Here is a 21,684-nt window from a genome sequence, read left to right on the forward strand (position 1 = left end):
AAGGTGCTACTGAACTTCTACTTTGATAGGAGTCAGTTTGGTGTAGTGCTTAAGTGCACGGACTCTTATCTGGGAGAACTGGGTTTGATTCCCCACTCCTCTACTTGCACCTGCTAGCATGGCCTTGGGTCAGCCATAGCTCTGGCAGAGGTTGTCCTTGAAAGGGCAGCTTTTGTCAGAGCTCTCTCAGCCCCACCCACCTCACAGAGTGTCTGTTGTGGGGGAAGAAGGGAAAGGAGATTGTAAGCCGCTCCGAGTCTCTGATTCAAAGAGAAGGGCGGGGTATAAATCTGCAATTCTTATTATTTTTATTATTTGTATAGCTATATTTTTATTGACTCATTTAAATATTTCACATACACTGGATTTTAAATGCTACTCTCCCATTTTTAAACATTTTGATGCTCCCTGCTTTGGGGACTCTGTTTAGGTGGAAAGGCGGAATGGGAACATTGTGAATAAAAGCAGACGCGAAGCTTCAGTTAATTCTGAATTCAAAGCACAGCCCGGCTTACCGCAAACATTTTCATCAAGAGATTCTGCTGCTCCTGGACGGCCTGGCCTTTCTCGCTTTCATCACATTCGTATCCATTTCGGGATAAATACTCCAGGTAGTTGTGGAACAGGACAGAACGCCAGAATTGCTCCTGAAGTAAAGGAAGAAAAGGGAACACAACCGTTCAGCCATTTACTTTAATCGGTAAATGCCTCACAATATCGCCTTTTCCAGTGACTCTTGTCTTCTCTTGTCTAGAATGATTAAAGGTTTGGAACACTTTTCCTCTGAAGAAAGGTTAAAGCGCTGGGGGCTCTTTAGCTTGGAGAAACGTTGACTAAGGGGTGACATGAGAGAGGTTGACAAGATTATGCATGGGATGGAGAAGGTAGAGAAAGAAGTACTTTTCTCCCTTTCTCACAATACAAGAACTCGTGGGCATTCGATGAAATTGCTGAGCAGTTGGGTTAGAACGGATCAAAGGAAGTACTTCTTCACCCAAAGGGTGATTAACATGTGGAATTCACTGCCACAGGAGGTGGTGGCGGCCACAAGCATAGCCACCTTCAAGAGGGGTTTAGATAAAAATATGGAGCAGAGGTCTATCAGTGGCTATTAGACACAGTGTGTATGTATGTATGTATATATATTGGCCACTGTGTAACACAGAGTGTTGGACTGGATGGGCCATTGGCCTGATCCAACATGGCTTCTCTTATGTTCTTATGTGTGACACAGAGTGTTGGACTGGATGGGCCATTGACCTGATCCAATACGGCTTCTCTTATGTTCTTATGTGTGACACAGAGTGTTGGACTGGATGGGCCACTGGCCTGATCCAACATGGCTTCTCTTACGTTCTTATGTGACACAGAGTGTTGGACTGGGTGGGCCATTGGCCTGACCCAACATGGCTTCTCTTATGTTCTTATGTGTGACACAGAGTGTTGGACTGGATGGGCCACTGGCCTGATCCAACATGGCTTCTCTTATGTTCTTATGTGACACAGAGTGTTGGACTGGATGGGCCACTGGCCTGATCCAACATGTCTTCTCTTATGTTCTTATGTGTGACACAGAGTGCTAGACTGGGTGGGAAGAATTTCCTGACAGTTAAAGGGGTTCTTCAGGAGGTGGTGGGCTCTCCTCCTCGGGAGGTGGTGGGCTCTCCTTCCTTGGAGGTTTTTAAACAGAGGCTAGATGGCCACCTGACAGCAATGCGGATCCTGTGAATTTAGGGGGAGGTATCTGTGAGTTTCCTGCATTGTGCAGGGGGTTGGACTAGATGACCCTGGAGGTCCCTTCCAACTCGATGATTCTATGATTTCAGAACAGCATGAATGAGGGCAACACCTACTGGAATTCCATAAGCAGAAGGGATTTCCAAGCCTGGGAAACTAGGCTTTAGCCTTGACCACGGGCTGTTTTGTAGAAAAACAGGTGGTGCAGCTCATCCAGGGATTGTTATGCAGCTGCACCTACTATTCAATGGACAAGGAGGTGAAACTCTCAGGAGGAGGAATTCTCAGAAAGGTTCCGGAGCTGTGCTCCTGTGAGTTCCCACTGAATCTGAGGCCTGTATCTCTCTCTCTCTCTCTCTCTCTCTCCATCCATCCAGGGGTCATTTTGTAGAAAAATAGGTGGTATAGCTCATCTAGGGATTATTATGCAGCTGCACCTACTATTCAATGGACAAGGAGGTGGGACTCTCAGGAGAAGGAGGAGGAGGAACTCTCAGAAAGGTTCAGGAGCTGTGCTCCTGTGAGCTCCCACTGAATGTGAGGCCTGGCCTTGACATTCAGCTGGCAAAATCTATAGGTCTCCATTATTCTCTCCTAAAATCTTTTATGCCTAAACTCAAAAGTTCACCCGCAACTGGCATTTAAATTTACATTTGGGCTCCTTTTCATTCATTTCCACACTTCCAGCCCTCAGGTATTGTCATCATGGCATTCTCAAAATACGCCTCTAAAGACAGGAGAGGCGGGAACTTAATTAAATGGCTTGCTGAGAGCAAAATTAGAGGCAGAAATGAAAGCAAACACGAGGCAACGTGCTAAAGCTCGCGTCAGGGACCAAGCGGCGTTCAGCATGTCTGATCGGGTCCCTGCGTGCCACTGATAAGGGACGGCTAACCGACAGAGCCCGAGCTGGGTCTACGTACCTCCATCTGTCCCTTGTCGGTTGCAGCCTGGCAAAAAGGAAGTTTGAAGGGCAACACAGCGACTGCAGGGCGGGGAAGCGTTGGGGGGAAGCGTGCTCCTTTGCAAGGGATGCATCTGTGAAAAGGAAAGAGCATGAGCTACCCGCAGGTTGAAGGTGGAGTCTCTGCAGATCCTCCCCCACCCTTTTAGAAAGAATCAACCAGGGGTGGAATTCTAGCAGGAGCTCCTTTGCATATTAGGCCACACACCCCTGATGCAGCCAATCCTCCTGGAGCTTCCAGTAGGCCCTGTACTGAGAGCTCTGTAAGGAATTCTAGCAGGACCTCCTTTGCATATTAGGCCACGCCCCCCTGATGTAGCCAATCCTCCTGGAGCTTCCAGTAGGCCCTGTACTGAGAGCCCTGTAAGGAATTCTAGCAGGACCTCCTTTGCATATTAGGCCACACCCCCTGATGTAGCCAATCCTCCTGGAGCTTCCAGTAGGCCCTGTACTGAGAGCCCTGTAAGGAATTCTAGCAGGACCACCTTTGCATATTAGGCCACACACCCCTGATGCAGCCAATCCTCCTGGAGCTTCCAGTAGGCCCTGTACTGAGAGCCCTGTAAGGAATTCTAGCAGGACCTCCTTTGCATATTAGGCCACACCCCCTGATGTAGCCAATCCTCCTGGAGCTTCCAGTAGGCCCTGTACTGAGAGCCCTGTAAGGAATTCTAGCAGGACCTCCTTTGCATATTAGGCCACACACCCCTGATGCAGCCAATCCTCCTGGAGCTTCCAGTAGGCCCTGTACTGAGAGCCCTGTAAGGAATTCTAGCAGGACCACCTTTGCATATTAGGCCACACCCCCTGATGTAGCCAATCCTCCTGGAGCTTCCAGTAGGCCCTGTACTGAGAGCCCTGGAAGGAATTCTAGCAGGACCTCCTTTGCATATTAGGCCACACACCCCTGATGCAGCCAATCCTCCTGGAGCTTCCAGTAGGCCCTGTACTGAGAGCCCTGTAAGGAATTCTAGCAGGACCTCCTTTGCATATTAGGCCACATACCCCTGATGTAGCCAATCCTCCAAGAGCTGACAAGGCTCTTTTTTGTAAGCTCTTGGAGGATTGGCTACGACAGGGGTGTGTGGCCTACAGGGTTCCCTCTAAGCCACAGAGTCTTGTGAGCAACAATTCTACTTTGTGAGCTACTGGCATCCAAGTGGCGAGCTACTACATAAATTAGAATGCTCTGGGATCAACCTTCCTGAGCTAAGTTTGGTGTAGTGGTTAAATGTGTGGACTCTTATCTGGGAGAACCGGGTTTGATTCCCCACTTCTCCACTTGCAGCTGCTGGAATGGCCTTGGGTCAGCCATAGCTCTGGCAGAGGTTGTCCTTGAAAGCGCAGCTGCTGTGAGAGCCCTCTCAGCCCCACCCACCTCACAGGGTGCCTGTTGTGGGGGAGGAAGGGAAAGGAGATTGCAGGCCGCTCTGAGAGTCTGTCCTTGGAAGGGCTGCTGCTGGGAGAGCCCTCTCAGCCCCACCCACCTCACAGGGTGTCCGTTGTGGGGGAGAAGATAAATGAGATTGTGAGCCGCTCTGAGTCTCTGATTCAGGGAGAAGGGCAGGGTATAAATCTGCAATTCTTCTTCTTCCAAGACAAAAATTTGTGAGCTGGAGGCTAAAAATCAGCTTAGAGGGAACACTGTTGGCCTAATATGCAAAGGAGCTCCTGCTAGAATTCCACCCCTGTTATCAACACTTCTTGATATGTAGAAGAACAGATCGTCATCTTCCTTGCACTTATATTTGCCCCGCCCTCCCACCAGGGGGTTCAGGGCAGCATATCCGCATCTCCCCTACTCCACCCCTCCCTCCAACAACTCACTCATGGAATGAATGTCTCCAGTGTGGTGACCGTGGGCACCAGGGTGCCTGTTGACACGTTTCTTGGGGCCTGCTGAGTGTTTTTAAAAGTGGGTGGAGATTCAATTGGCTGTGCAGATTTTGGTGTAGAGGTTAAGTGCGTGGACTCTTATCTGGGAGAACCGGGTTTGATTCCCCACTCCTCCACTTGCATCTGCTGGCATGGCCTTGGGTCAGCCATAGCTCTGGCAGAGGTTGTCCTTGAAAGGGCAGCTTCTGTGAGAGCCCTCTCAGCCCCACCCACCTCACAGGTGAGGTGTTTTGAGGGAAGGAGATAAAGGCCTTTATGTTTAGCCTGGAGAGGAGGCGGCTGAGAGGTGATAGGATCACCATCTTTGAGTACTTGATGGGCTGTTATATTGAGGATGGTGTGGAATTGTTTTCTTTGGCCGCAGAAGGTAGGACCAGAACCAAGGGGTTGAAATGAAATCAAAAGAGTTTCCAGCTCAACATTAGGAAGAACTTCCTGACCGTTAGAGCGAATCCTCAGTGGAACAGGCTTCCTTGGGAAGTAGTGAGCTCTCCTTCCGTGGAGGTTTTTAAACAGAGGCTCGATGGCCATCTGACAGCAATAAAGATCCTGTGAATTTAGAGGGATGTATCTGTGAGTTTAGAGCGGTTTATCAGTGGAACAGGCTTCCTCGGGAGGTGGTGGGCTCTCCTTCCTTGGAGGTTCTTAAACAGAGGCTAGAGGGGCCATCTGACAGCAATGAGGATCCTGTGAATTTAGGGGGAGGTATCTGTGAGTTTAGAGCGGTTCCTCAGTGGAAGAGGCTTCCTCAGGAGGTGGTGGGCTCTCCTTCCTTGGAGGTTTTTAAACAGAGGCTAGATGGCCATCTGACAGCGATGAAGGTCCTGTGAATTTAGGGGGAGGTATTTGTAGCTTTCCTGCATTGTGCAGGGGGTTGGACTAGATGACCCTGGAGGTTCCTTCCAACTCTATGATTCCATGATTCTAAGCTGCTCTGAGACTCATTCAGAGAAGGGTGAGGTATACTTCTTCTGCAGTCTTCTTTTTATAGAAAAGAGCAAGAGCCCAGTAGCACTTTAAAGACTAACAAAAATTTGTGGCAGGGTACAAGCTTTTGGGAGTCACTGCTCATTTCTTCAGATGTAAACGCCACTTGGACAGCAGCTGCACAAGGATCTTTCCTGTGTGACTAAAGGCAGGGATGGAATTCTGGCAGGAGTTCCTTTGCATGTTAGGCCACACCCCCCTGATGTAGCCAATCCTCCAAGAGCTGACAAGGCTCTTTTTTGTAAGCTCTCGGAGGATTGGCTACATCAAGGGGTGTGGCCTAATGTGCAAAGGGACTCCTGCTAGAATCCCACCCCTGACTGAAGGTAAGCTGCAGCAGTCAATTTGGTGAGTGGCTCCGCCTTACGCGGCAGCCGTTTTGCAGCAGCACCCACCATGCTGTGTCAGCATTCAAAAGATGTCCATAAGCACAAAATGGTTTAGGACCACCGCTTCATTTCCTACTGTTGTTCCACAAAACCTCTTCCCCCCGATGAAGCCATTTCCAGAACACTTTGGTTCCTGCTAGAACACGGGTGTCAAACATGCGGCCCAGGGGACGACTCAGGCCCTGGAGGGCTCCTATCAGCCCCCCCCCCCCCAGCAACTGGCTGTCGTCTGCTTCCTTCTCTCTCTCTCTTGCTTCCCTCTGCATCACAGCTTGCTTTGCCAGGGAGCTCCAATCGCACAGCAGAGCTACTGAGCCAAGCCTCTATTCCGTCTATTGGCTGAGGCTCCTCCCCCTCCTGGTCCCCTGGGGAAGGAAGGAAAGAGCCAGAGCTTCCTTTGCCCAGTTCTCTGGATCCCATGCAAAGAATGCAAAGAAGCACCTTTAAGACCAATGAGTGCTAATGTTTTAAGCATGTTTTATTTTAAGGGGTTTTTTGTTAGGCTAAAAAGGAATGACCACTGGGTAGGGTGGGGGTGGGGGACAGCAAAAAGCTAAAAAGAATTCTCTAAACATAAAGATCTACCCTCACTGACATCTAGAATGCAGTGGTGGTTTCTTACTAGCAGAATAATAAAAAAAATGCCTTAAAGTTATTTTAGAAGAGCGAAGAAAAACCACAATGACTTTCATTCATATTTATCCTGCCAATCTGACGTGCTCTGTGGTTTTTACTGGGTTTCCTAGAAGTGAATGAGCTGGAAGAGAGAGCAAAGGAAGACATCGTTTTGGGCGCGGCTGGTAAAATCCACAGATGAGGGACTGCCGCAAAATAGAGCAGCTTCTTCTGCCAGCATGATGTAGCAGTCGGAATATCAGACCAGGACGTGATGAGCCTGTGATCAGATCTTCATTCTGCCATGTATGTGACTATTTCCTGCATTGTGAAGGTTGGCCTGCATCAGGGGTGGCCAACCTGTGGCTCGGGAGCCACATGTAACTCTTTCACACATATTGTGTGGCTCTCGAAGCCCCCACTGCCCTGTCAGCCAGCCTAGAGAAGAAAGTTCTCTTCTCACAACAGACACCCTGCGAGGTGGGTGGGGCTGGAGAGGGCTCTCCCAGCAGCTGCCCTTTCAAGGACAGAGTCTCAGAGCGGCCTACAATCCCTTTCCCTTCCTCCCCCACAACAGGCACCCTGTGAGGTGGGTGGGGCTGAGAGGGCTCTCACAGCAGCTGCCCATCCAAGGACAGAGTCTCAGAGCGGCCTACAGTCTCCTTTCCCTTCCTCCCTCTCAACAGACACCCTGCGAGGTGGGTGGGGCTGAGAGGGCTCTCCCAGCAGCTGCCCTTTCAAGGACAGAGTCTCAGAGCGGCCTACAATCCCTTTCCCTTCCTCCCCCACAACAGGCACCCTGTGAGGTGGGTGGGGCTGAGAGGGCTCTCCCAGCAGCTGCCCTTTCAAGGACAGAGTCTCAGAGCAGCTCACAATCTCCTTTCCCTTCCTCCCCCACAACAAACACCCTGTGAGGTGGGTGGGGCTGAGCAGGGCTCTCACAGCAGCTGCCCGTCCAAGGACAGAGTATCAGAGTGGATCACAATCTCCTTTCCCTTCCCCCCCTCACAACAGACACCCTGTGAGGTGGGTGGGGCTGAGAGGGCTCTCCCAGCAGCTGCCCTTTCAAGGACAGAGTCTCAGAGCGGCCTACAATCTCCTTTCCCTTCCTCCCCCACAACAGACACCCTGTGAAATGCATGGGGCTGAGAGGGCTCTCCCAGCAGCTGCCCTTTCAAGGACAGAGTCTCAGAGTGGCCTACAATTTCCTTTCCCTTCCTCCCCCACAACAGACACCCTGTGAGGTGGGTGGGGCTGAGAGGGCTCTCCCAGCAGCTGCCCTTCCAAGGACAGAGTCTCAGAGCGGCCTACAATCCCCTTTCCCTTCCTCCCCCACAACAGGCACCCTGTGAGGTGGGTGGGGCTGAGAGGGCTCTCCCAGCAGCTGCCCTTTCAAGGACAGAGTCTCAGAGTGGCCTACAATCTCCTTTCCCTTCCTCCCCCACAACAGGCACCCTGTGAGGTGGGTGGGGCTGAGAGGGCTCTCACAGCAGTTGCCCTTTCAAGGATAACCTCTGCCAGAGCTATGGCTGACCCAAGGCCATTCCAGCAGCTGCAGGTGGAGGAGTGGGGAATCAAACCTGGTTCTCCCCGATAAGAGTCCGCACACTTAACCACTACACCAAACTGGCTCTCCATTTGCTTACAGTGAAAGAGTTCTGCAGCACATGACAAAGAAGAAGAAAGAAGAAGATATATCCCACCCTGTATTCTGAATCTCATAATCTTAGAGCGGCTCACAATGTCTACCTTCCCCCCCCCCGCCACAACATACACCCTGTGAGGTAGGTGGGGCTGAGAGAGCTCTCCCAGCAGCTGCCCTTTCAAGGACAACTCTGTGAGAATGATGGCTGACCCAAGGCCATTCCGGCAGGTGCAAGTGGAGGAGAAGGAGATCAAACCCGGTTCTCCCAGATAAGAGTCCGCACACTTAACCACTACACCAGACCGGCTGTCTACAGAACTGAGCTGAGTAAGTCATCGGTTGTGGGGGGGAAACAGGAGCTCTGCACAGAAGCAATGAAGGATGTGGGAGCTGTTGGTTTTTTGTCTTCTGAAGACCTGGGGGCCAACAAAGGCTATTCCTTTTCTATTCCTACCGTGTTACAGAACATAACACTACAAAGTAGGAGTCCAGTAGCACCTTTAAGACCAAACAAGTTTTATTCAGAATGTAAGCTTTGGTATGCATGCATATTTAATCGGACAACGGTATGGGGTACAGTGAGCAGAGCTACGTATAGCTGGTGGGCAGTGGTCATGAATGCAAAGTGGTGCAAAGTTAGAATCCAGTGGCAAAATCATTAAATTAACAAAGGGGTAGAACATTTGGTCTGGATAGCATTTGTGTAGGAAACCAATAAAAACATGTCAGAACGGGAGAATGATGGTGAGAGTGTCATAAGGAAGATATATTTTTTGCCTACAACTCCCATCAGCCCCAGCCATACTGGTTGGGGCTGATGGGAGTTGTAGGCAAAAAACATCTGGAGAGCTACCGCTGGCCACCCCTGTCATAAGGCAATGAATGCAGTCTGTTAATTGCTCTGTTGCTTGCAAGACTGGGTTAAACTGAGACTCTGTCCTTCCCAGAGGCGTTCCTGTCCACCTAATTTACTTTTGAACATGTAACATACAGAACCGGATACTGCTGAAGTCCAAGATCCTGCAGGTTCGGTTCCCTACCTCAGTTGCTGCGGCCTTTCATGGATGCCGACAATCCAGCAGTGGTCCGACTTCCCTTTAGAGTGCTCCCTCGTGTTGCAGACCGGAGTCCAAGTATTGTCAAGCCCTCTGTTCAGCATGCGCACGATGCCTTCCGAATCCGCGTAAGATGGGGTACCTGTTCGCCACGCAGGCACAAAAAGCACAGGGTTGGCCAAGGAGAGGGTTTTTTTTTTTTTTTGCAAAGCAGCTGTGTTGATTCGCAAATTGTCACGAGGCGCAACATCACTCAACATCTTGCAGAACTGAAACAAAAAACACTGTGAAAACGTTCTGAAGAGCGTTGCTTGTGGATTTTGGGAATGGCACCACCTTCTGGTCATCAGCAGCAAATGAGCAGATAGAATCGAGTGCAGCAGCTCATTATTATCATTATTCATAGAATCATAGAGTTGGAAGGGACCTCTACGGTCATCTAGTCCAACCCCCACATTATTATTATTATTCCACTCATTCACACATGGGGGTTCAGGGCGGAGTACATCAACAAGAAGAAGAAGATATTGGATTTATATCCCGCCCTCCACTCCGAAGAGTCTCAGAGCGGCTCACAATCTCCTTTCCCTTCCTCCCCCACAACAGACACCCAGTGAGGTAGATGAAGATATTGGATTTATATCCCGCCCTCCACTCCGAAGAGTCTCAGAGCGGCTCACAATTTCCTTTCCCTTCCTCCCCCCACAACAGACACCCTGTGAGGTAGATGAAGATATTGGATTTATATCCCGCCCTCCACTCTGAAGAGTCTCAGAGCAGCTCACAATCTCCTTTACCTTCACCCCCCCCCCACAACAGACACCCTGTGAGGTAGATGAAGATATTGGATTTATATCCTGCCCTCCTCTCCTAAGAGTCTCAGAGCGGCTCACAATCTCCTTTACCTTCCTCCCCCACAACAGACACCCTGTGAGGTAGATGAAGATATTGGATTTATATCCCGCCCTCCACTCCGAAGAGTCTCAGAGCGGCTCACAATCTCCTTTACCTTCCTCCCCCACAACAGACACCCTGTGAGGTAGATGAAGATATTGGATTTATATCCCGCCCTCCACTCCGAAGAATCTCAGAGCGGCTACAATCTCCTTTCCCTTCCTCCCCCACAACAGACACCCTGTGAGGCAGATGAAGATATTGGATTTATATCCCGCCCTCCACTCCGAAGAGTCTCAGAGCGGCTCACAATCTCCTCTCCCTTCCTCCCCCACAACAGACACCCTGTGAGGCAGATGAAGATATTGGATTTATATCCCGCCCTCCACTCCGAAGAGTCTCAGAGCGGCTCACAATCTCCTCTCCCTTCCTCCCCCACAACAGACACTCTGTGAGGCAGATGAAGATATTGGATTTATATCCTGCCCTCCACTCCGAAGAATCTCAGAGCGGCTCACAATCTCCTCTCCCTTCCTCCCCCACAACAGACACCCTGTGAGGCAGATGAAGATATTGGATTTATATCCTGCCCTCCACTCCGAAGAATCTCAGAGCGGCTCACAATCTCCTTTACCTTCCTCCCCCACAACAGACACCCTGTGAGGTAGATGAAGATATTGGATTTATATCCTGCCCTCCACTCCGAAGAATCTCAGAGCGGCTCACAATCTCCTTTACCTTCCTCCCCCACAACAGACACCCTGTGAGGTAGATGAAGATATTGGATTTATATCCCGCCCTCCACTCCGAAGAGTCTCAGAGCGGCTCACAATCTCCTCTCCCTTCCTCCCCCACAACAGACACCCTGTGAGGCAGATGAAGATATTGGATTTATATCCTGCCCTCCACTCCGAAGAATCTCAGAGCGGCTCACAATCTCCTTTACCTTCCTCCCCCACAACAGACACCCTGTGAGGTGGGTGGGGCTGGGGAGGGCTCTCACAGCAGCTGCCCATTCAAGGACAACCTCTGCCAGAGCTATGGCTGACCCAAGGCCATTCCAGCAGGTGCAAGTGGAGGAGTGGGGGATCAAACCTGGTTCTCCCAGATAAGAGTCCGCACACTTAACCACTACACCAAACTGGCTCTCCTGAGGTAGTAATAAAATCACAATAAAAACCAGTTATAATATTTAGTTAATAGTACAGCCCCGTGGCGCAGAGCGGTAAAGCTGCAGTATTGCAGCCGGAGCCCTCTGCTCACAACCTGAGTTCGATCCCAGCGAAAGCTGGTTCAGGTAGCCGGCTCCAAGTCAACTCAGCCTTCCGTCCTTCCAAGGTCAGTAAAATGAGTCCCCAGCTTGCTGGGGGGGAAAGCGTTGAGAACTGGGGAAGGCATCGGCAAACCACCCCGTCAAAAGTCTGCCATGAAAACGTTGTGAAAGCAACGTCACCCCGGAGTCAGAAACAACTGGTGCTTGCACAGGGGACCTTTCCTTGTCCTTAAATTCAGGTAGCCAGCTCCAGGTTGACTCAGCCTTCTGAGGTCGGTCAAATGAGTCCCCAGCTTGCTGGGGGGAAAGCATAGAGGACTGGGGAAGGCAATGGCAAACCACCCCATGAAAAGTCTGCCGTGAAAACGTTGTGAAAACAACATCACCCCAGAGTCGAAAACGACTGCTGCTCGCACAGGGACTACCTTTACCTTTACCTTTACAGCAGGATGGTACAGTAGGATGATCCAGCAGAGTGGTACAGCAGGTTGCTTGCAAGACTGGATTAAACTGAGAACGTGTCTTTCCCAGAGGTGTTCCTGTCCACCTAATTTACTTTTTAACATGTAGCATACAGAACTGAATGCCGCGGAAGTCTAATGAACAGACGTCCGCCGCCTCATCCAAAAGCCTGGCAGAACAGCTTCGTTTTACTGCCACAGGAGGTGGTGGCGGCTACAAGCATAGCCACCTTCAAGAGGGGGTTAGATAAAAATATGGAGCAGAGGTCCATCAGTGGCTATTAGCCACAGTGTGTGTGTGTGTGTGTGTGTATATATATTTGGCTGCTGTGTGACACAGAGTGTTGGACTGGAGGGGCAATTGGCCTGATCTAACATGGCTTCTCTTATGTTCTTATCTGTGACACAGAGTGTTGGACTGAATGGGCCATTGGCCTGATCCAACATGGCTTCTCTTGCGTTCTTATGTGTGACACAGAGTGTTGGACTGGATGGGCCATTGGCCTGATCCAACAGGGCTTCTCTTATGTTCTTATGTGACACGGAGTGTTGGACTGGATGGGCCACTGGCCTGATCCAACAGGGCTTCTCTTATGTTCTTATGTGACACAGAGTTTTGGACTGGATGGGCCACTGGCCTGATCCAACATGGCTTCTCTTATGTTCTTATGTGACACAGAGTGTTGGACTGGATGGGCCAGTGGCCTGATCCAACATGGCTTCTCTTATGTGACACAGAGTGTTGGACTGGAGGGGCCACTGGCCTGATCCAACACGGCTTCTCTTATGCTCTTATGTGACACAGAGTGTTGGACTGGATGGGCCATTGGCCTGATCTAACATGGCTTCTCTTATGTTCTTATGTTCTTACAGGCCCTACGAAAGGCTAACAAGCCAGGTAGGGCCTAGATCTCCATAGGGAGCTGATTCCACCAGGTCGGGGCCATGACCGAAAAGGTCTTGGCCCTGGTAGAGGCGAGACGGGCATCTCTTGGGCTGGGGACGGTCAAAAGATCTTGGGAGGCCGAACGAAACGACCTCCGGGGCATATACGGGCAGGTATGTTCTTAGAGACAGAAAAGAGGCGGTAGGAGCTTTCAAGAGTTAACGTTCCCTTCCTCAGTTACAAATAGGAATGGGGATCCTTGAGCCACTGTATCCCAGTCAGAAGGTGGGAAGGCTGCTGCACAGAAGGGAGTCAGATGCAGAGGTGAACGCACAAGGCGACCTGACTTCCTCCACAAATTTGGTACAATGGACTCCCCTGGGGCTGAAAGGGACACAGGATTTTTATCTCGCTACAGCCACAAATTTTCCGCCCCTATGAGTTTCTCCCCTCCCCTAATGAGCTGATTACATTTTGCATTGTTATCTTTGCATCAGTGTTCCCTCTTAGCTGAGTTAATGTGAGCTAGCTCGGGGGGGAGGGGTTAGCCTTTGGCTCACACACTGTAGTCTTAGCTCATGAAAAATAGCCCCAGAGAATCAATCAATCAATTTTATTTGTATCCCGCCTTCCCCACCGAAGCAGGCTCAGGGCGGCTAACAACACAATCAATACAATAGTTTTACAGGTATTTGAACATAACTAATTAACACACTAATTAAAATTCTACTAAAAGACTAATCTATACAGCGGTTCACAACTTTAACGCCAGCCGCTCACGAACAACGTTCCCTCTTAAGCTGCAGAGTCTTGTGAGCAAAAAAATTCCACTTGGTGAGCGACTGGCATTAAAGTTGAGAGCTCCTGCCTGAATCGGCGTGCTCTGGGGTCGTCCTTCTGTGAGCTAGCTCACGCTAACTCGGCTTAGAGGGAACACTGCTCATGAAGCAGAATTTCTGTTCACAAGACTCCACAGCATAGAGGGAGCGTTGGTCTGCCTCCTGATCTTCTTTGTAACGCCCTTCCTACCTTCCGACAGGGATATAAAAGACACAGGGATCCCCATTCCTACTTCCCATGGGGGAATCGGCAGAATATAAATAAACTAATAAGGTGATGGTCCTTACATTTAAGGCCCTTTACGGCCAGGGGTCTGCATATCTTCAGGACCGCCTCTCCCCATATGAACCCCACCGGGCTCTAAGGTCCGCTGCTTAACATCTTCTCATAGTCCCTGGTCCTAAGGACGCCCGACTGGCTTCAACGAGGGCCAGGGCCTTTTCGGTCTGGGCCCCTATCTGGTGGAATGAGCTCCTGCTGGAGATCCGGGCCCTGCGGGACTTATCAAGGCTTCGCAGGGCCTGGAAGATGGAGCTCTTCCGCCAAGCTTTTAATTGATCCAGCGGGCATCCTCGAAAGTCGTCACTTCCCCCAGCATTTCACCACGATGGTGTTATGTGATGCTGTTAGCCATCAGCCGCATGCTGTTTGCTGCCTATGTCTGTAAGATTATTTCCTGTGCTGCTCCTGATTTTAAATCTGTTGTAAGTCGCCCTGAGCCCGCTTGCGGGAGAGGGTGGGTACAAATCTAATAATAATAATAGTAATTGTATCGGACAAAGGGAATTTTGACTCTCAAAAGATCATACTTGGAAAATCTTGTCATCTCAGGAGAGCCAGTCTGGTGTAGTGGTTAAGTGTGCGGACTCTTATCTGGGAGAACCGGGTTTGATTGCCCACTCCTCCGCTTGCACCTGCTGCAATGGCCTTGGGTCAGCCAGAGCTCTGGCAGAGGTTGTCCTTGAAAGGGCAGCTGCTGGGAAAGCCCTCTCAGCCCCACCCACCTCACAGGGTGTCTGTTGTGGGGGAGGAAGGGAAAGGAGATTGCAGGCCGCTCTGAATCTCTATCCTTGAAAGGGCAGCTGCTGGGAGAGCCCGCTCCAGCCCCACCCACCTCACAGGGTGTCTGTTGTGGGGGAGGAAGGGAAAGGAGATTGTAGGCCGCTCTGAGACTCTGTCCTTGGAAGGGCAGCTGCTGGGAGAGCCCTCTCCAGCCCCACCCACTTCACAGGCTGTCTGTTGTGGGGGAGGAAAGGAAAGGAGATTGTAGGCCACTCTGAGACTCTGTCCTTGAAAGGGCAGCTGCTGGGAGAGCCCGCTCCAGCCCCACCCACCTCACAGGGTGTCTGTTGTGGGGGAGGAAGGGAAAGGAGATTGCAGGCCGCTCTGAGACTCTGTCCTTGAAAGGGCAGGTGCTGGGAGAACCCGCTCCAGCCCCACCCACCCCACAGGGTGTCTGTTGTGGGGGAGGAAGGGAAAGGAGATTGCAGGCCGCTCTGAGACTCTGTCCTTGAAAGGGCAGGTGCTGGGAGAACCCGCTCCAGCCCCACCCACCTCACAGGGTGTCTGTTGTTGGGGAGGAAGGGAAAGGAGATTGTAGGCCGCTCTAAGACTCTGTCCTTGGAAGGGCAGCTGCTGTGAGAGCCCTCTCCAGCCCCATCCACCTCACAGGGTGTCTGTTGTGGGGGAGGAAGGGAAAGGAGATTGCAGGCCGCTCTGAGACTCTGTCCTTGGAAGGGCAGCTGCTGTGAGAGCCCTCTCCAGCCCCACCCACCCCACAGGGTGTCTGTTGTGGGGGAGGAAGGGAAAGGAGATTGCAGGCCGCTCTGAGACTCTGTCCTTGAAAGGGCAGGTGCTGGGAGAACCCGCTCCAGCCCCACCCACCCCACAGGGTGTCTGTTGTGGGGGAGGAAGGGAAAGGAGATTGCAGGCCGCTCTGAGACTCTGTCCTTGGAAGGGCAGCTGCTGTGAGAGCCCTCTCCAGCCCCATCCACCTCACAGGGTGTCTGTTGTGGGGGAGGAAGGGAAAGGAGATTGCACGCTGCTCTAAGATTCTGTCCTTGAAAGGGCAACCGCTGGGAGAGCCCTCTCCAGCTCCACCCACCTCACAGGGTGCCTGTTGTGGGGGAGGAAGGGAAAGGAGATTGCAGGCCGCTCTGAGACTCTGTCCTTGGAAGGGCAGCTGCTGGGAGAGCCCTTTCACTCCCACCCACCTCACAGGATGTCCGTTGTAGGGAAGGAAAGGAAAGGAGATTGTGAGCCGCTCTGAGACTCTGAGATTTGGAGTGGAGGGCGGGATATAAACCCAATATCTTCTTCTTCTTCTCTGCCGGACTCACATCTCACTGTTCCACTGAAGACCACCATGCCTACCCTCCGAAGCAGCAAATGAATTTCTGAAGTAGTTTTGCTTGCTCGGTGGGGTTGCCGGGATGACGAGTTATGAAGCATTTAACAAGCAGGAGAAGGAAGGAAATGAAAGTAACTTTTACCCCTACCGTTCCAAGGACAAAACCTACATGGTTTATTAGATTTATACTCCGCCCTCCTTGCCACGGCAGGCTCAGGGCGGCTATCAGGAGGTCCATCAGTGGGGCCAGAGCTCCAGAAGTCTTCCCACCATGGCCCCCCAAGCACCAAGAACACAGAGCATCACTGCCCCAGACTTGAACCCAGACATCCCAGTAGCCCAGATCAGTACACCTACACCACATTGGCTCTCCATTGGCATGTTCAAATTCCCATCTGTAACATCTGGGGGGGGGAAACCTGTAAATCTGAGCACCCCGTCTCATGGAATTGTGGTAAGGCTTAAGAGAACTGCTGCTCAGCTTTTTAAAAAACCACACTGTTAGAATGTTGTCGTTCAGTGACAAGCAAACTCAGGTCGCAACTTTCTCCAATTGTGAGGCTGCAGAATCACCGAAACAAAAAACAAACAAACAAACCCCCCCCCCCCCAAAACTCCAACTTCTGCCCATTTCATGCAGGTAATGTTCTGTTTGCACAAATGTAGCACTGGAGAATACTCAGAGGTGCACACACCCACAAAAGGAAGCCTCAATGCCCTGCTATAATACTTCCTGAGTTAGGATAGCCCCCAAGATCTTCTGCAGTGCGTCTAAGACGTGGCAGAAGCAGAGCTTTTTTCCAGGGATGTGGACATTTGTCTCTCCGCCTCTCGACAGCCTGGAGGTATTTCCGTTACTCTCTGATGTGGGTTTGTGAGCCGCTCTGTGGAGTCAGCCCTGTCCTTCGATACAAATCAAATCAATCTGTGCATCTTGGAAGAAAGAGAAGGAGAGCGAGAACTCATCTTACCTTCTGCTGAAAATCCTACCCATGTTAGATACGACTTCCAGGAAAGGGGAAGCGGGACACCATGCAAAATCTGTCTCTTCTTTTTTCCAAGCTCTACCAGCTGAACTCCAAGACACTGGTCTCCATCAAAGCCGGTACCTGTATTTTTTTTTTAAATAAAAAGGGTGGAAACGTTCAAATCTTAACAAATATAAACTGTGCAAAGGAGCTGAAGTGAAGAAGAAAGTATAAACTGTACAAAGGAGCATGTGAAATAGATATTAGATTTATATCCCGCCCTATAGTCCGATTCTCAGAGTGCTCAAAATCTCCTTCCCCCTCCCCCTCAACAGAGGTGGGTGGGGCTAAGAAAGCTCTTACAGCAGCTGCCTTTTCAAGGACAACTCTTACAAGAGCTATGGTGGACCCAAGGCCATTCCAGTAGCTGCAAGTGGAGGAGGAGAGAACCAAACCCAGTTCTCCCAGATAAAGAGTCTGTACACTTAGCCACTACACCAAACTTGCTCTCCATGTGTAAGGGATACATGGAGAAATATTTACACATGCAAGGACTTCCACTCCCTTATACAATTTGCTATATTGCCAGATCCTCATTGACCTTTTAAGCGTTCAGAGAAGACAGAAGTATTAGAATTTTGAGCCTTAAATGCAACTTCATTTTTATAAAATATTTTCTGGGTCTTATCACCAGCAGTAATGGCCACAGACTTAAAAAAAAAAATCACTGAATCCTAGAATTCCTGCTCCATATTTTTATCTAACCCCCTCTTGAAGCTGTCTATGCTTGTAGCCGCCGCCACCTCCTGTGGCAGTGAATTCCACATGTTAATCACCCTTTGGGTGAAGAAGTACTTCCTTCTATCCATTTTAACCTGACTGCTCAGCAATTTCACTGAATGCACACGAGTTCTTGAATTGTGAGAAAGGGAGAAAAGGACTTCTTTCTCTACTTTCTCCATCCAATGCATAATCTTGTAAACCTCTATCATGTCACCCTGCAGTCAACGTTTCTCCAAGCTAAAGAGCCCCAAGCATTTTAACCTTTCTTTATAGGGAAAGTGTTCCAAACCTTTAATCATTCTAGTTGCCCTTTTCTGCACTTTTTCCAGTGCTACAATATCCTTTTAGTGGTGCGGTGACCAGAATTGTACACAGTATTCCAAATGAGACCACACCATCGATTTATACAGGGGCATTATGATACTGGCTGATTTGTTTTCAATTCCTTTCCTAATAATTTCCAGCATGGCGTTGGCCTTTTTTATTGCAATCGCACACTGTCTTGACATTTTCAGTGAGTTATCTACCACGACCCCAAAATCTCTCTCTTGGTCAGTCTCTGCCAGTTCACAACCCATCAACGTATTTGTAGTTGGGATTCTTGGCCCCAATGTGCATTACTTTGCACTTGGCCACACTGAACCTCATCTGCCACATCGACGCCCACTCACCCAGCCTCAACAGATCCCTTTGGAGTGCCTCACAATCCTCTCTGGTTCTCACCACCCTGAACAATTTAGTGTCATCCGCAAACTTGGCCACTTCACTGCCTACTCTCAACTCCAAATCATTTATGAACAAGTTAAAGAGCATGGGACCCAGTACTGAGCCCTGCGGCACTCCACTGCTTACCGTCCTCCACTGTGAAGACTGCCCATATATACTCACTCTCTGCTTCCTATTAATTAGCCAGTTTTTGATCCACAAGAGGACCTGTCCTTTTACTCCGTGACTCTCGAGCTTACTAAGGAGCCTTTGATGAGGAACTTTATCAAAAGCTTTCTGGAAGTCAAGGTAAACAACATCTATCGGGTCTCCTTTGTCCACATGTTTGTTCACCCCCTCAAAGAAATGTAACAGGTTAGTGAGGCAAGATCTTCCCTTAAAGAATCCATGCTGAGTCTTCCTCAATAACTTGTGTTCATCAATGTGCCTACTCATTCTGTCCTTGATAATGGTTTCTACCAACTTTCCCGGTATTGAAGTCAGACTGACTGGCCTGTAATTTCCCGGATCTCCTCTGGAACCTAAAGATGGGGGTGACATTTGCTACCTTCCAGTCCTCAGGAACGGAGGCAGATTTCAATGAAAGATTACATATTTTTGTCAGAAGATCCACAAGTTCAACTGAGTTCTTTCAGAACTCTGGGATGTATGCCATCCGGACCTGGTGACTTATTTGTTTTTTATTGTCAGCATCCCTGACAAGTGTTTGCCCAGTTGATGCTTAAAGTCTGCCAGTGAGGGGGAGCTTACCGCCTACTTCGTACATAAGAACATTACACAAGAGAAGCCATGTTGGATCAGGCCAGTGTCCCATCCAGTCCAACACTCTGGGTTACACATAAGAACATCAGAGAAGCCATGTTGGATCAGGCCAGTGGCCCATCCAGTCCAACACTCTGTGTTACACATAAGAACATAAGAGAGGCCATGTTGGATCAGGGCCAATGGCCCATCCAGTCCAACACTCTGTGTCACACATAAGAACATCAGAGAAGCCGTGTTGGATCAGGCCAATGGCCCATCCAGTCCAACACTCTGTGTCACATAAGAACATAAGAGAAGCCCTGTTGGATCAGGCCAATGGCCCATCCAGTCCAACACTCTGTGTCACACATAAGAACATAAGAGAAGCCATGTTGGATCAGGCCAGTGGCCCATCCAGTCCAACACTCTGTCACATAGGAACATAAGAGAAGCCATGCTGGATCAGGCCAATGGCCCATCCAGTCCAACACCCTGAGTCATACATAAGAACATAAGAGAAGCCATGTTGGATCAGGCCAATGGCCCATCCAGTCCAACACTCTGTCACATAGGAACATAAGAGAAGCCATGCTGGATCAGGCCAATGGCCCATCCAGTCCAACACTCTGTGTCACACAGTGGCCACAAAAAATCAAGTGCCATCAGGAGGTCCACCAATGGGGCTAGAAGCCCTTCTACTGTGCACCCCCCCAAGCACCAAGAATACAGAGCATCACTGCACCAGACAGAGCGTTCCAACAATCAGCTGTGACTAACAGCCACTAATGGACCACTGCTCCATATGCTTAACCAATTTTGAGAAAGGGAGAAAAGGACTTCTTCCTCTACTTTCTCCATCCCATGCATAATCTTGTAAATCTCTATCATTTCACCCCGTAGTCGACGTTTCTCCAAGCTAAAGATCCACAAGTGTTTTAACCTTTCTTCATAAGGAAAGTGTTCCAACCCTTGAATCATTCTAGTTGCCCTTTTCTGCACTTTTTCCCAATGCTATATCTTTTTTGAGGTGCGGTGACTAGAATTGTACACAGTATTCCAAATGAGGCCGCACCATCAATTTAAACAGGGCCATTACAATACTGGCTTATCTGTTTTCAGTTCCCTTCCTAATAATTCCCACCATGACATTGGCCTTTTTATTGCAATTGCACACTGTCTCAACATTTTCAGTGAGTTATCTACCACGACCCCAAGATCTCTCTCTTTGGTCAGTCTCTGTCAGTTCACACCTCACCAACTTGTATTGATAGCTAGGATTTTTGGCCCCAATGTGCATTACTTTGTATATTAGGCCACACGCCCCTGATGTAGCCAATCCTCTGGGAGCTTACAGTAGGCCCTGTAAGAAGAGCCCTGTAAGGAATTCTAGCAGGACCTCCTTTGCATATTAGGCCACACCCCACTGATGTAGCCAGTCCTCCTGGATCTTACAGTAGGCCCTGTAAGAAGAGCCGTGTAAGCTCTTGGAGGATTGGCCACATCAGGGGTGTGTGGCCTAATAGGCAAAGGAGTTCTTGCCACAAAAAAAGCTCTGCCTAAATGAAAACCATTCCAGTGTCAGTAAAGCAGCAACCACAAAAGAAACGAGACCACTGAACACTTACGGATGAATTTCTTCTTAACTACCACACCAAACTGGCTCTCCTGTTTTGGACTGCAATGGATTAAGGTACTAGCAGTCCTAAATTACGATTTTGAAGTCTGGTTTTTACCTGCTTCTTATGCATTTTTTTTTTTTGTATTTTATCTCTATTGTAAGCCACTTTGAATCTGTATGGAAAGAAGGTGGCTAACAAACATATGAAGTAAAAAAACAAATAAGGAAGTAAATAACAGGGTTCAAAATCCAATTATTTCAAGGCTCTGGCCCCCAAGGCAGCTAACAAATGAAAATTTATGTCATAAAATCGCATTTGAAAATCATTAACCCAACCCGCAAAGCCACGAGAACAATTAAAACCAGAGCTAAAACACATACAAAACGTAACACAACTAAATCGATAGGAAAGGAGGAAATTACTGAAGGAACACCAAACCAAACAAAAAAAAGGCTCCGCCCACTTTTTTAAATGCCCAGCAGCGACAGAAAAAGATTGCACCTCTCTGGAATGCATATTTATGAAAGGCGGAAGAAAAACAGGGCAGGGGAAAGCACCTCTGTGAAAGACCACCAACAGCTGTTCTCCATGTCCTGCCATGGACACCACCGGACCAGGGAGGCTGAAGATCTCTTTCTGAACTCCCCCCACTGTGAACACGCGGATGAGGAGCGCGCTGGTGGCACACGCAGCCCAGCCTTGGCCCAAACAGACTGCTTGGATGTCTTCGTCCTGCAGCATGTCGACCGTCCATTCCTTGTTGGAATCCCAGGAGTTGAAATGGATGCAGTGAAGTTTGCTTTTTAAAAAAAAAAAGATGAAGACAATCACGGCAATCTAAGGAGGGGAGCG

At 49.6% G+C, this 21,684-nt stretch overlaps 1 protein-coding gene across 1 annotated transcript in view; it reads right to left on the minus strand.

Annotated features, from left to right (window-relative positions):
* WDHD1 (WD repeat and HMG-box DNA binding protein 1) overlaps positions 1 to 21,684 on the minus strand; it is a 118,539-nt gene that overhangs the window by 41,309 nt on the left and 55,546 nt on the right. Inside the window, exons 13-17 of the mRNA XM_060261842.1 lie at positions 21,390 to 21,631; positions 16,964 to 17,101; positions 9,274 to 9,430; positions 2,661 to 2,775; positions 516 to 647 (exon numbers count right to left, since the gene is read on the minus strand). Of these exons, the coding sequence (XP_060117825.1) occupies positions 516 to 647; positions 2,661 to 2,775; positions 9,274 to 9,430; positions 16,964 to 17,101; positions 21,390 to 21,631 (784 nt within the window). The remainder of the gene's footprint in view (positions 1 to 515; positions 648 to 2,660; positions 2,776 to 9,273; positions 9,431 to 16,963; positions 17,102 to 21,389; positions 21,632 to 21,684) is intronic.

The sequence above is a fragment of the Heteronotia binoei genome, chromosome 21 (assembly GCF_032191835.1).
Source record: "Heteronotia binoei isolate CCM8104 ecotype False Entrance Well chromosome 21, APGP_CSIRO_Hbin_v1, whole genome shotgun sequence".
Classification (NCBI taxonomy): domain Eukaryota; kingdom Metazoa; phylum Chordata; class Lepidosauria; order Squamata; family Gekkonidae; genus Heteronotia; species Heteronotia binoei.